This window comes from Bubalus bubalis, chromosome 1 (assembly GCF_019923935.1).
Source record: "Bubalus bubalis isolate 160015118507 breed Murrah chromosome 1, NDDB_SH_1, whole genome shotgun sequence".
Classification (NCBI taxonomy): domain Eukaryota; kingdom Metazoa; phylum Chordata; class Mammalia; order Artiodactyla; family Bovidae; genus Bubalus; species Bubalus bubalis.
Window position 1 is genome coordinate 25,657,270 of NC_059157.1, and position 15,887 is coordinate 25,673,156.

Sequence of the window (15,887 nt, forward strand, 5' to 3'; positions counted from 1 at the left end):
TGCCAAGAAACACATGAGTGTAGAGGAAGGGTGACGTCATTCTAATTTCTTAGGGGAATCTCGCAGATACCCAATTCAACCTTAAGGGGGAGAGAGGACCAGTGGGTGCTACATCTCCAGAGACACTTCCTCCAGCCACCCTATTTCAATCTCCAGAGAGGGCTTTCTAAAATCACATTCATCACCACAACTTCATACATAAGAAGAGGCAGCTCTTAGTGCAAACAGGGTTCAACGGTAATGGACTTTGAAGAAATTCATGATGTAAACTTATGCCGTACTCCTGTGTAACTAAGGTCAAGAAGGGGACAAGTCCTGCCTTAACTGAGAAACACACAGATTTCTAGAATGAATGTATTATTGCTAACACTCCATTCTTGCCAGTCAATTAAGCGGGCCATCACATCCTAGACATCTATATTCGCTGACCATTCTCTCCCTCTGCCCACAAATGGCAGGAGGGCTAAAGCCCAGGCAGAGAACTTGCCACCAGAAAAGTATCAGTTTTTAGGCCACAATGCAGTAGTGGGAGAATATTAATACTTTACAAAAATCAAAGTTTATAAAGCCAAGTTAAGTTAAAAACATAGATAATCTTTGACCCAGATCTCCTATTTGTGAGACTCTGACACTATTTAAAATACCAGCACACAAAGATGGATGTCCAAAAGTGTTTGCAACCTTTTAAAAAAAATAATTGATATTAAAAAAACTGAAAGCCTATGAGTATCTCCATAGGGCGATGACTAGACAAATTATGATATACTCATACCCTGGACTACTAATAGGATCAAGGGATACAGAGATAATGATAGAGACAGAAATAGAGACGTATGGGCATCCCAGGTGGCAGCATTAAAGAATCCGCCTACCGATGCAGGAGACACAAGAGACTCGGTCAGGTTCAATCCCTGGGTTTGAAGATCCCCTGGAGGAGGAAATGATAATCGGCTCCAGTATTCTTGGCTGCAGAATCCCATGGACAGAGGAACCTGGCGGGCCACAGTCCATGGGGTCGCAAGGAGTCAGACAAACTGACTGAACAGGCACACATGGAGATGTACAGATACTGGGGGGAGGGAGAGCAAAGAGAGAAAAGAGGGGAGCTGAAGGAGGGAAGACTGGGAGTGTCACATGACACGTGAAGTGAGAAAAGCAAGCTCCAGAATAACATCCATACAAGTATCCCACTTTTTGTAAAAGGAACCAAGCTACAGACGTGCGGTTGTGTGTGTGCATGCTGAATCAGGATACAGATGGACAGAAAGCTACACTGATTTAGCAGCTGTCACAGGAGAAAGAGGTCACGGGGCTGGGACGCCCATCAATACCACTCTGTACGCTCCCTCTGGTCTTTGCTACAAACCAGACATACTAAGTTTACAAATTAAATAACAGAAGCAAAATGTATGAGAAATGAAAAATAAAACAGCAGAGGCAGGTCCCTGCCACCAGGGGCTCGGGCTGGCAGACTCCTCGCTTTGCTCTCTGTGAGTCGGCTCACGGACATCGGCTGGGGCACAACTCCCCTGGCCACATTGTCTCCAGTTTACAAAGAGAGCATCCCTTTTCCCCCAGGCATGCTATGAGAATAAAGGGTTTAGTCTTAATTAAGAAAAAAAAACATTAAAGTAATATTACTTTAAAGATAACATATTCATGCCTTAAATGTTTTTTAATTTTTTTAATTGAAGGATAATTGCTTTATAGAATTTTGTGGGTTTCTGTCATACATCAATATATTAGGATATTTTAAAATATCTTAAGGGGAAAACTTTTCTAAAATTACCTAAAGACATTTTGCTTTTGACATTGTGCTATTATACATGGACTGCAAGGAGATCAAACCAGTCAGTCCTGAAAGAAATCAGTCTGAATAGTCATTGGAAGGACTGATGCTGAGGCTGAAGCTCCAGTACTTTGGCCACCTGATGTGAAGAGCCGACTCATTAGAAAAGAGCCTGATGCTGGGAAAGGTTTAAGACAGGAGGAGAAGGGGATGACAGAGGTTGAGATGGTTGGATGGCATCACTAACTCAGTGGACATGAGTTTGAACAAGCTCCGGGAGATGGTGAAGGAGAAGGAAGCCTGACAGTCCATGGGGTCGCAAAGAGTCAGACATGACTGGGTGACTGAACAACAATTATAAAAATATCACTGCTTTGTATAATTATTTTCCCAAGTTGCTGGCTTATTCTTTACCACAAGCATCATAAGTAAAGCGGTTAATAGGACACGAGGCAGTATCACATAGCATATATAGTAGCATATCCTGTTATGCTACGTGAACCTTATGTTTATTTCTGCACCTTGAATAATTCAACTTAAGTCTGCTCACCGCATACCATGGAGATAACTTTTTAAACAGTGCAGTGGATAAAAAACAAAATACTATTATTTTTAACCTATAATAAGGATCCTATGTTCACATTTTTAATAGCTGATGGCCTATGACCTGGGAGAATTTATCGACGGTCTTCTTTGAAAAGCAAAGGAAGGACGCAACATGACCTCCTGAAAGTCAATGGTACTTCTCACAATGAACAGAAGGTGGCGATATTTACTCTGTCATCCAAAGAGTACTTTCTCAAGGTTTGCACACATTTTACAGAACCTCTCATGATAATGGGGCACAAGCTGACCCCTCAAAGCAGGAAACACAGCTTTATAATTAATAGAAAGTCAGATGCTATCTTGGACCTATATGCATATTCATTCAGAGAGAGTATCTCTTATATTACCAAAAAAAAAAAAAAAAAGTTTAATTTGGTGCCCTGTCCTTTAGGGTGAGAATTCTATTTCATAACCAAAGAAAAAGCTATTCATTTCAGCTCCTAAAACTTTTCAAATCATGGGAAAACCCCTCAAAATGTCACATCCTCTATGTTTCTAATTATATAATGTCCCTGAAAAAAATTTATAGACGTGGAGAACCGATGTGTGGTTATTTGTGATGTAATTGTTCTGTGGAAGAAAAACTAAGGTCAACCTAGACAGCATATTAAAAAGCAGAGACATTACTTTGCTGACAAAGGTCCATCTAGTCAAAGCTATGGTTTTTCCAGTAGTCATGCATGAGTGTGGGAATTGGAACATAAAGAAAGCTGAGTGCCAAAGAATTGATGCTTTTGAACTCTGGTGTTGGAAAAGACTCTTGAGAGTCCCTTGGACTGCAAGGAGATCAAGCCAGTCAATCCTAAACGAAATCAGTCCTAAATATTCATTGGAAGGACTGATGCTGAAGTGGAAGCTCCATTACTTTGGCCACCTGATAGGAATAACTGACTCATGTGAAAAGACCCTGATGCTGGGAAAGATTGAAGGCAGAAGGAGACAACAAAGGATGAAATGGTTGGATGGCATCACCAACTCTTTGGACATGAGTTTGAGCAAGCTCTGGGAGTTGGTGATAGACAGGGAAGCCTGGGGGGTTCATGGGGTCGCAAAGAGTCAGACAAGACTGAGCAACTGAAGTGAACTGTTCTGTACTTGCCTGTGCTATTGAATATACAAACACATATTTGATTATATTTTATAGAGCTAAACACACACACACACACAACTACACATAAAACTGAGGAAATCTGAACAAGATTGGTGGATTGAATCATTGTCAATATCCTGATTGCAATACTGTACCACAGTTTTGCAAGATGTTACCATTGGGGGAAACTGGGCAAAATGTATAAGCATCTCTATTATTTCCTACAACTGCATGTGAATTTCTAATTATCTCAAAATACAAAGTCTATTCAAAAAAAAAAAAACACTTCTCAGCTAAAACCATGGGGTAACTGCATTCTAGTTTCAATCTGTGCTGAAGGAACACAACAGACAAGTGACAAATGGGAAAAAGTGTCCTGTTTTCTAACCCAGGGTTACTGTGCTATTTGATCATCTCAGCATCTTTGTGTACAGAAAAGCTCATACATGAAACAAAAAAAAATCCTCATGTCTCAACAAACACTTAATGAACACCTACTGTGTGCCAGACACTGCATGGAATAAAAATGTCAGTAAGAAGTGGTTCCAGCTACCAGCAGCTTATACCAAGCATAGACGTGCAAGCAAACAGCACCGAATGATGACCGCTGGTGCCCGGGCAGGACTCCAGACGGAGCTGAGAGCCTGGTAGAGGCGGTGGCAGGCATTAGAATCCGGAGCAGCCACATGTGGCCTAGGGCATCAGGGGTAATGTTTCATGATAGAAGGAAGACTTGAGATGGTCTTCAATGATGAGGAAAGATGGAAAGAAAGGGGGAGGGCTTCCCACATGAAGCGCCGAGGAAGAAAAGAGAAGGGAGCAGGTGGGTAGCAGTGAGCCAGCCACTGCGAGCACAGAGGAAGCTTCCAGCCTGGTGGTAGCAGCGAGAGAGGAAGCTGGGAAGTTTAGGGTTCTCGACACACAAGCTGGGCTTCCCTGGTGGCTCAGATGGTAAAGAATCTGCCTGCAATGCAGGAGACCCAGGTTTGATCCCTGGGTTGGGAAAATCCCCTGGAGGAGGGAATGGCAACTCATTCAGTATTCTTGCCTGGAGAATTCCATGGACAGAGGAGCCTGGTGGGCTACAGTCCATGGGTTTGCAAAGAGCTGGATATGACTGAGCAACTAACACACACACACCAGCTAATAGATGAAGAAATTCTGACTTCATTCATGTCAGCAGAGGGCTACTGAAAGCCTCTGAGCAGGCTTAATTGAAAAATTATGGAGATTTAGTATCCATGTCAGAGAAGATCCACTGGAGTGGGCAGAAGACATGAGCTCCACAAGGGAGCTGGCTCGTCTCATTTACGGCCTATGCCTATTTATGGCCTAGAACCCTGCGCCTCGGGCTGGCACACAGCAGACACTCTGTGAAGATTTACTGACAGGCTGACCAACCAAAGAAATGACTAAGTGAGGCTGAGAGGTGAACAGCCCAAGAATGTTTAAAAAAAAAAAAAAACAGAATCAGATTCCTTCCCTCTTGGTGATCTTAAATCACCAAACACATCAAAACCATGGAAACTCAGTCAACGATGATGATCTTCCTATCAAGTTAAAGGTCAGCTTGGTGGTCACCATCTCAGGCTTGAAGTCTAATGTTACAGCCGAGCACATGCTGTACCTGAATGACAGGACCTGATCTGATGGATGGAAAATGAGCACTGGAGGTGCCCCTGGCAGGAGGCCCAGACCACACTCTAGCCTGCGGCATCAATTAATGGTCCGTCTATCTTCATCTGTGTCCAGTGCCATGAAGAATCTGAACTTGTTGGTACAACCAGAAAAGAAGAGATGATTTTATTTCTTGCAACTATGGTCTACAACTCTGCTAATCAAAATCCTTCTTCCCTATCCCCAAGGGAAAAATTAATAGCTTTACAATCACCGTTCAGCTCAATTTACAATCCCAACCCCATATACTATGCAAAATTATCTCTTTTCCTCCTTATAGGCGATTTGGACTGGTAAAGGGTTCTTTCTCCTTTTCCTCTTTCTTCTAGGCTCTGTCTTTATACCGGGGATGGGGGAGGTAGAAAGTCAAAGTGTTAGTCGCTCAGTCATGTCAGACTCTGCAGCCCCACAGACTGTAGCCGGCTAGGCTCCTTTGTCCACAGGATTCTCCAGGCAAGAATACTGGAGTGGGTTGCCATGCCCTCCTCCAGAGGATCTTCCTGACCCAGCTATCGAACCTGCATCTCCTGCATTGCGGGTGGATCCTTTACCATCTGAGCTACCAGGGAGCAGGGTGATAGAGAGGGTTAGGAAAAAAAAAGTAAATATCTAAAGCTGGAGAAGACTGCTGTTTTATCTCTGCTAGTAATCACTGCTTTTCTGGTTAACACCTGACCTGAACCGCTCAGACATAAGTGTCTAAATCCCAGGGCAGGTCTGCGGGCTCTTGGCAGGGGTGGAATGTACAGACCTTGCTCACGTGGAGATCCACCTTGGCTTGAGCCTATCCCAGGGCCCCAGCTTCGCTCCCCAATATGTACTCCACAGTGCCCGCAGCCAGGAACCTCCAAGGGCGGGGGGACTGGACCCCAGCAGGCTGGCTCGTGTACAACTTCCCTTCTCGGCATCCACGGGACCCGCAGCCCACCCTCCATCCTCGTCTTGCCAAAGAGAGGCAAGGAGACGCCCCACTGCCCCAAACGCCGTAGCTGCCCCCGCTGCCCTGCTCAGTGACTCACCCTCCACAGACGTGGCCTCCTCGCAGCCCCTCTGTCATGCACCCCGATCTTTCCCATAGATCGCCCCATATACACTCCTCACAGGGTGGAAGCCACCTCATTATTGATTCCAGAGAGACACAACTTTCACGTGACCTCCTGTACTCAGCTAAGGAAGCCCTCACAAGGTGACATCACAGGCCAGCGAGCCACAGCGCTGCCCTTGGAGAAGCAGCCAGGACCGGGGGCCAGGTGTTAGCCGAGCAGGTGCCCAGCCTGCCCTGCCTCTTGGCTCCACTGCCCTCCCAGGTGCCCGTGTCGGGCCCCGGCTGAGCGCATATGAGCCAGCGGCTGGGTCTGCAGCTCTGAGTTCCCCACCTCACTGCAACTGTGTACAGAGAGGACGACTCCCCCAACCCCCGGAGCCTGTCCTGAGGCTCCCCTGGAGATCAAGATAAGCCTAGATGTGAACCCGGGCTCTGCCCTGAGTGGTGTGACCTTGGGCAAATGCCTGAACCTCTCTGGATCTGAGACCTTATCCATAAAAAGAAAAAAAAAAAATGCTCCTCATTTGAAGGAGTATTGTAAGAGTCAAATGGAAAAGTGCCTGGCATTTTTACAAGCTCGGCAAAATCCTAGAACAAAGTAAAGTCATGAGCAAGGTTGAGATAAAAGGAGTTTGATCTCATTTTATAATTCAGCAACTATTGGGACTTCCCTGGTGGTCTAGTGGTTAAGACTCTGCACTTTCAATGCAGGGGACTCAGGTTCAGTCCCTGGTCAGGGAATTCAAATCCCACATGCTGTGCAGTGTGGCCAAAAGACAAAAAAATAACAATAAATAAAATAAAATTCAACAACTATGGCATCAATATGACCTCCTGTCTTCTTAATGCACTAAATTCTCACAGTAACACATGACCTTGAGGGGTTGGTTTTTTCTTAATAGATATTAAGTTGAGCTAAGGTCCTCATGGCCTTTGCCTCCCTAGATTCTAATACCAACGAGCAATTCAGGCAGCATCTGAGGTGAGCCCTGCTCCAAGGACAAGAACGACTTCTGACCTTTCTCTATTTCATTTAAATCTGCAAGCGAACCTAGCGAGGGCCCATTTGCCATGCCCACCGCCCACAGCAAACATGGACCCGGTCTCCTGGCTACCGAGAAACAAAAATCAACAGACATGATCTTTAAAAGAACAAACGCTCTAAGCAAACAGTTTAAAACTCCCGTGAAGGTGTGTGTGCGCCCGGGCAAATAGGAAGACAGCACGACCAATTTTCTTTAATGGATCCGCCTCCAACTTCTTATCGCCGAGAGCAAACACACGGAGTGCTAAATATACCCTTCAAATCAAATCCTTTGGATTAATTTCTTTTAAATCTGGACTACGTCTGGCTCAACAGCTGCCACATTGCCCAGAAGATCTACATAACATAGTATACACTTGGACCGTTGGCCCTTAAATCAGCAGCCGAATCTGTTTGCCTCTATTTAAACCTGCGAAAATGGGATCAGAGAAGAGCAACCTAATTCACTTTAAAGCCCCTGTCTCTCCATCCCTTTATTATTATTGCTATTATTTGGCCAAGTGGTATGCGGGATCTTAGTTCGTCAGAGTGAAAGTTGCTCAATCGTGTCTGACTCTTTGCCAACCCCATGGATTGTAGCACACCAGGCTCCTCCTCAGTCCATGGAATTCTCCAGGCAAGAATACTAGAGAGGGTAGCCGTTGCCTTCTCCAGCGGATCTTCTCAACCAGGGAATCAAGCCCATGTCCCTGCAGTGACTGCCAGGGAAGTCCCTGCCCTCTTCTTATTTTGTCTTTAGCCTGTGTCTCTAAGATAGGCATTTGTGCAGTCATCTCTGACTTCAGAAACTCAGAGCAGCTCCACTAACCTGACACAAGAGGCAGAATGAAGATGAGGGAAAGTCAAGGTGAGAAGGACAATGAAGCAGAGAGAAAAACACACATTGAAAGAGAGCTGCTGTAAAAGATAGAGATTTTCCAGCATCTTTCAAGTCAAAATCCTCAAGCAGAGAAGCTATTTCTCCCCCAGTCCAAAGCCTCTTCCCTGTTGTGCTTTGAGGACTTTTCTAAAAGGAAGGGAATCCTTTACCTGTCATCTACTAGAATGTGACCCGGCTGGAATCTGGTGTGTCCTTGATCTGCGTGGTTGGTCTACTCTAGTGGTGTCTAAGAGGACCTCTTCCTCACCGCCCCACCCTGCCCCCCACGGCCGCCCCACAGCCGCCTGCCTGTTAGACCAACCAGGACTGTTCTGACGTCAGTGATGGAAGACATCTAACTACGTGATTGAGACTGTGCATCACAGTATTTGGCGACATGGGGCTCAGAGAAGCAGCAAAATTGCAGGGTCTGGGTCAGCCACACAATGGGTAGTATGCAGTTTCCATGATTTCTGTTATCAGACGTGAGTACAGAGCCATGTCTGCAATTACCCACTCCATGGTAACTGATGTTTAACATTTTGAAGGCCTTATGTTCTTTCAACCTTTTTATGATTAAAATTTTTTTTCACACTATAATTTATGAAAGAAAGGTTTGTTAAAATCCTCCTCTCACCCCACAAGGAAAAAAAAAAAAACACCAAAAAACCACTGTTAACAATTTAATATATATACCCTTAAACTTTTTTCAGTGCATAGAATAATGTATAATTTTAATAATATAATTACTATTACATACATGGGATGACATTAAAGATTTCTGTAGCTCACTCTTGCTGTTTCACAGTACATCTCGGACACTGTTCTGCACCCACGTGGAGAAAGAACATGTACCCTTCTCTCTCATCACTTACAGATCCAGGTATATTTTATTCATAACTGGCAAGAAATTCCAATGCCAAATGTGTTGAATTAATGGCCATATCTCTCTGTCACCTCATTTTATCCTATATATTCCATGCTTGTCTTCTCCTTGGAATTCTTACTAGGTGAGTGCTTATCCTTCCAGATCTTTCTCTGTTTTAACTGACATTTTTACCTACCTATAGTTTGCTGTTTTCCATAGACACAGTAATATACATATTAATTTGTAACTTCTTTTTTTTTTTAAACTTAACATTCCATTTTGGAAATCGTTCCATGTCATAGACATAGTGGAATTAACTACCAGCTGAATTTGCAAGGGAAGAGGTGAACATCCCACAAACTCTGAACTGCGCAGATTCCACAGTGAATTTCATACTGTTAGAGAAGAAAAGGTCCTTCTGTGAACAAACCAAAGAACAATCTGGCGTGTTCAGGAGAGCGACCTCCAGTGTCACACCACACTTTTGTCGTGTGCACTATGTACCGAGCACGAGGCTCGGAGCCGGGAAAGATCCAAAGTCCCTGCCGTCGTCAGGCCCCCCCCAGGCTCAGGGCCCTGGGAAGCAGGCGGGCAGGGCAGCCGCTGTGCAAAGGGAAACGGCCCCTCTGCAGACGGCGCTCCCTGAGCGGGCGAGCCCTCATCTCTCTACAAAGACTGCAAAGACATGCATCGGCGTGGCAACACTCACCTTGGGCCGAGTGTCCACAACATAAAGGAAGTCGCTTCCCGGGTTGGCCTTCCTGATGGCCTGCAGCATCTGCTCATCCTCCAGGCAACGGGCGCTGAAGCCAGACAGGGGCTGGCTGCTCCGGCAGATGGAGGCCTGTGGGGAGAGGCCACAGCAGCACAGCCGCATCAAGCAGCGGATCAACTGCACCCCCCCCCCCCCCCCCCCCGCCGCAAGACCCTCAGGACCGCCACCACAACAAAGGCCACTCACCCCCACTCCCCACTTTATTTACGCCCCTGGCTTGTCAAAGTATCAGTGCTTTCAAGAAATCGAAGTTGGCATCTTTCTAACTCAAAAAACCATTACATGGGCAAGCAGTGCAAAAAGCTTCTCTGAGTAACAACTAGGATGCATAAGCATGGGCTTCCCAAGCGGTGCTAGTGGTAAAAACAAAAAACTGCCTGTCAATGCAGGAGACGTAAGAGACCTGGGTTCGATCCCTGGGTCGGGAAGATTCCCTGGAAAAAGAAATGGCAACCCACTCCAGTATTCTTGCCTGGAAAATTCCACAGACAGAGGAGCCTGGCGGGCTACCGTCCATGAGGTCACAGAGAGTTGGACACGACTGAGCATGCACGGATGCAAGGTTGTTTAGGTAGGATCCAAATGATGAAATTGTAAAACCATCTAAATAAATACTCTACTCTGCTTGACACCACTTCATCTTCCTGCGAAAGTAGAAATATAAAGTAACTCGTCTCCTAAAAATTATAAAAGTTACTTCTTTAGTGTTTCCATCATTTACTAGCTCACTTAGAAACATCACAAAACCCTCAAACTGATTCTCATCCTAAATGGGGGAGTGTTCATGGTGACAGGCCCCAGGCTGCTGCCAGTGTCTAAGGACAGGAGGCTCAGACCTCGGCTGACGCAGGTGGGTTAGAAGCAAGGGCTTCCTTGGGAACTGACCTGTGTGCTGTTCTGCGATTTCCCTGTTCTGTGATTCCAACAGAGTACCCTGAACTGTGGCTCAGGGCTTCCCTGGTAGCTCAGCTAGTAAAGAATCTGCCTCCAATGTGAGAGACGTGGGTTCAATCCCTGGGTAGGGAAGATCCCCTGGAGAAGGGAAAGGCTACCCGCTCCAGTATTCTGGCCTGGAGAATTCAGTCCATGGGGTTGCAAAGAGTTGGACACCACTGAGCGACTTTCACTTTTCACCCTGAACTGTGGGACAATGTACACAATAACATAAACATCCCTCTGAGTTATTAATGGGTGAGTATGGCCACAACCTCGCAGCTATGAAACTTATACTTCTGTGGCAAAGTACTTCCTATGAATTTAGATTTTATTTTAACACTTAGATTGAAGTCAAATTGCCAAATACAATCTAGGAATGACTCTTTCGAAGAATCTGCACTGAGCCTGGGTACCCACGTGTACGAGGGCAGAGGTGCCCCCTGGCTCAGGGAAGGGGGCAGTGCTTAGGAGGGAAACCTCCCCTGGAAAGAGCCACAGCACAGCCCGTTCCAGCACCCGCATGCTGGACTCCATCCTGGAAGGCACCCCGGCTCTGAGTCCAAGTGCAGCTTAACTGTCCTTCAGGCTCATCCCAGGACTACTCAGCCAGGCTTGGGTTTCTCCAGAGAAAGGTGAGCTCTGAGGCTCCTCGCTGGAGAAGACAGGATATTTCTTACTAACTACATAGTCCTCAGGTGGCGCTAGTGGTAAAGAACCCGCCTGCCAATTCAGGAGACAAAAGAGACATGGGTTTGATTCCTGGGTTGGGAAAATCCCCTGGAGAAGGGCATGGCAACCCACTCCTGTATTCTGGCCTGGAGAATCCCATGGACAGAGGAGCCTGGTGTGCTACAGTCCATGGGGTTGCAAAGGGTCCTATATGACTGAGACAACTCAGCATGTGAGTGTGCACGTGTACACACACACACACACACACACACACACACACACGATCCTCCAGCTGAGACCCTGCTGGCAGGATGGAGAATTGCAGACATTTCTAACAATTGCTAACAGCACCCGTCTGAGGGTTCCAGCACATTCTGTGACACAGCGGGAATTACTGAGGGGCTCCAGGAACCCTGGGCCTGCAGCCAAAGTTCAGGAGCGTGGTGCCTGCAGAGTGGGAAGCAAGGCAAAGGGCTGCTGAATTTTTGAGTTGCTGGCAACAGATGTCCAACCACAGGGTGGAGGAGGAAGGGCCCGGGGCGTCTGACCACGGATGGGCGGCCAGCCAGCAAGAGGAGAGCCAGGAGCTAGGCGCATGATGGCAGGGACCAGGGAGAGGGGCTTGGGGACCACAGGCGAGCTGCATCCTGAGCAGAAAGCAAATCACCACAGATGGCTTTCATGGGGCTGCACACGGGCTCCCGTGTCTCCTGATGTTTAGAGGGGTCGGGTCAGCCACCCCCTCTGACCAAGCAGAGAACAGTTCTGAGCTGCTTAATCTGGGCTAAAGAAATACTAATTAAGGACCACTACCATCAGGCAGCTTCTCAGCTCCTATTGGAAGAGCTCGATGGGGAAGAGAACATTTTAAAATGAGAGTTTGTCCAAGCAAGCACATAGCACACCGAAACTCACTCAACTAGTGGGTCTCCCGCTCTGAAATGAAGCCAGTCAGTGACAACAACCATTACTAATTACCTCCAGGCCGAGAAAACTGCTCTCGGTGAAGGGTTAAATCAGAATAGAGTTCTACTATGAGATGAATAAGTTGATAAATTAAACAAGATATATTAAACAGACTACATTTTAATATTTTGTAGTTATATTTTCCTAGTTATGTACAGATGGGCTCCAAACAGACTTCGTCACTGACCCGGTGACTACTGGCACAGTGCTGTACGCTTGGTACAGGGTGGTCAGTAACCTCAAGGTGCCCGTGTCCACCCTACACACACCCCAGAGAGTCAGACTGTTGACTGAATCTCACCATTACCTGGTGGCCTGTCTTACTGATGTCAGCCACATGAGAGCAGAGACAGAGCTCAATCTTAAACTGTCACGTGCGCACCATTAATAGAGCTACTGATTAAAACAGCCAATGTTTTTTGAATGCTTCCTATATGGTGGCCACTATTATAAGAACTCTGCGTATTCTTAATCTTCCCAACTACCATATGCATTAAGATCTCTTATTTGCTCCATTTGATAGATGAGACAACCAAGGCACAGAGAGGTGAAATAATTCTCCCGAGGACACACAGCTAGTAACTAGGGAAGCCAGGAATGGAATCCAGGCAAAATATTTCCTGATCCTGGATTCTGAACCAACACAAGCGTCCATGTATGTAAGTAAGTCAGGAAGCATGATACAGAATTAAGATGCAGGATTCAAAAACATCTGGCTTTTAACTCAGCTGGTAAAGAATCTGCCTGCAAATCAGGAAGACCCTGATTTGATTGCTGGGTCGTGAAGATCCCCCTCGAGAAGGGATAGGCTACTCACGCCAGTATTCTTGGGCTTCCCTGGTGGCTCAGATAGTTAAGAACCTGTCGGCAATGTGGGAGACCTGGGTTTGAACCCTGGGTTGGGAAGATCCACTGGAGGCGGGTGTGGCCACCCACTCCAGTATTCTTGACTGGAGAAGCCCCATGGACAGAGGAGCCTGGCGGGCTACAGTCCACAGGGTCACAAAGAGCCGGACACAACTGAGCGACTAAGCACAGTGTTCTCACTTCCTTTATAATCTTAGGTGATTTACCTGTCATCTCTGAACCTTGGTTTTTCCACCTTTAATATGGATATAATAATAATAACGAAACTGCAGAGTGGGTGAGGTAGGTAACGCACCTAGAACTATGCCTAACGCAGTTAGTTTCAATAAACATTATTTATAAAAGGAGGGCAAGATGGTCTGTACTATTCTTACAAAAAAACTGCCTCTTTGGAAATCTTCCAGAATTGGGTTCTGAAAGATCTGTACTGTGAATTTGGGGAGCCATGATATTAACAATTTCTTTTTTTTTTCTTTTTTTTAATTTAATTTTATTTTTTAACTTTACAATATTGTATTGGTTTTGCCATATATCAACATGCGTCCGCCACAGGTATACACGTGTTCCCCATCCTGAACCCTCCTCCCTCCTCCCTCCCCGTACCATCCCTCTGGGTCGTCCCAGTGCACCAGCCCCAAGCATCCAGCATCGTGCATCGAACCTGGACTGGAGACTCATTTCATATATGATATTATACATGTTTCAATGCCATTCTGCCAAATCATCTCACCCTCTTCCTCTCCCACCGAGTCCAAAAGACTGTTCTATACATCAGTGTCTCTTTTGCTGTCTCATATACAGGGTTATTGCTACCATATTAACAATTTAAAAGCAGAACTGCTTTCTTAAAAATAATTAAGAAACTTAGTAAATAAGAACAAAAGATGAGCAGCTTCTGAACACAAGTGACACAGATAACTTCTCCAACTGTGATCTACAAAGCTGTTTAATATTTGATATCCAAAATGATTCAGGATGGCTCCAGGTAACTCCTGGAGTGTGGTTCAAGGCCTGAAAGTAACATTACATGCTGCCCACTGCACCTGGTAAATCGGGATGGCCTTGAATGGCCAGCAGCAAGTTCCCATCCATACCCTGCTCCCGTGGGTACAAGTCCCCCAGCTAAGCAGCCCTTCTCCCAGGGGACCAGGTGCAGCTCCTTCTTGTTTCCAAGGAGTGGGTTTTGTTCCCTGCCAGCCTGTGGAATTGCTCAAACAAGCCAATCACATCCTCTGCTGGGAACCAGGGGACCCCTCACCCCTTTGATATTACAAAGCCTGCCTCCACCATCCCTGCTGGTTCACTCTATTCCTGACAGTGCTCTCCTCCCCTGGGCAGTGATGTATGCAGCTAATAAACTGCTGTCAACCTCATCTGTCCAGTGTCAGGTGTCACGTGTGTTAGGCATCCCAGTAATCCTAGACGGGAATCCCAACCTCACCAATGGGTCAACAGGAAGTGACTGTAACACTATGTCTGATAAAAGCTGATCCAGAAGGAATTATATACCACCAGCAAGGGGGTTTACATCCAAGGACCCTCACCAGGACTTCCTGTTTCTGACATGAGGTACATGGCAAGCTTTTCTTAATCTAATCACCGATTCCCACTACCCAACACTAGCCAACTCGTCTCACCAACAAAATCTCTGGTGCTCCTTGGTAACAAGGTGCTATGTGAGGAATGGTATTTAACTAGAAAATGTGATACTTACTCACAAGCCTAAGTTCTACTGGCATCACCGACTCGATAGACATGAGTTTGAGCAAGCTCTGGGAGTTGGTGATGGACAGGGAAGCCTGGCATGCTGCAGTCCATGGGGTCAAAAAGAGCTGGACACAACTGAGCAACTGAACTGGACTGAAGTTCTACTGGAGCAAGAATACATACTCAAGTGTAAAATGTCTAAAATCACAAAAAGGGACCTCCCTGGTGGTCCAGTGGTTAAGAATTCATCTGCCAATGCAGGGGTACAGGTTCGATCCCTGGTCCTGGAAGATTCCATATGCCTTGAGGGCAACTAAGCCCATGCACCACAGCTACTGAGCCTAAGCTCTAGAGCCCTCAGACCACAACTACTGAAGCCTGTGCTCCTAAAGCCCATGCTCTGCGACAAGAGAAGCCATGGCAGTGAAGAGCCCCGCACACCCCAACTGGACAGTAGCCCCTGCTCCCTGCAACGAGAGAGCCTGCATGCAGCAATGAAGACTCAGCACAGCCAAAATCAATAAATTACTTAAAAAATAAAATCACAGAAAGGAAGAAACACAGGTCAGCAAACTTAGGAACTTTACTTTTCACTGCAGACCACCTGTTTGGAGGGTGGGTTTTGCTTCTGCTGAGTAACATCATCAAAAACTGCACTGTTACTTCCCGTGTCTCCCACAGAACCAGAGAAATCCACCTTCACTAATGAGGATGCTTCCCGCTATAAAAAATCCCTGGTTACCTCAGAAGCATGACATAATTAACCTGGATATTAAAGTCTGAGTTAGTCACTCAATGAAAAGCCAGTGGAGTATTTATCAGGTTTGTCTTAAGAGTGGGTGGAAGATCAGGGACTCAGCTTTCCCAAAGCACAGAAGTATTTCCTCTCAGTTCAGATTGTGTAAAGACTGGACGTTTCTCTAGCCCGACTTTGGTTGCTGTTGGTTTTAATTTACCTGCTTTACTTAACTGACCTTGTGCTTAGTCG

General features: G+C 46.1%; 1 protein-coding gene and 1 non-coding gene across 4 annotated transcripts in view; one reads left to right on the forward strand and one right to left on the reverse strand.

Annotated features, from left to right (window-relative positions):
- MTMR7 (myotubularin related protein 7) overlaps window positions 1-15,887 on the reverse strand; it is a 101,291-nt gene that overhangs the window by 21,640 nt on the left and 63,764 nt on the right. For all 3 annotated transcript variants that reach the window (XM_025279293.2, XM_044938000.1, XM_044937992.1), the window contains exon 6: window positions 9,689-9,823. In XM_025279293.2, the coding sequence (XP_025135078.2) occupies window positions 9,689-9,823 (135 nt within the window). The remainder of the gene's footprint in view (window positions 1-9,688; window positions 9,824-15,887) is intronic.
- On the forward strand, window positions 6,876-6,948 carry TRNAE-UUC. Its single transcript has one exon. It is a non-coding gene; the product is annotated as a tRNA-Glu (tRNA).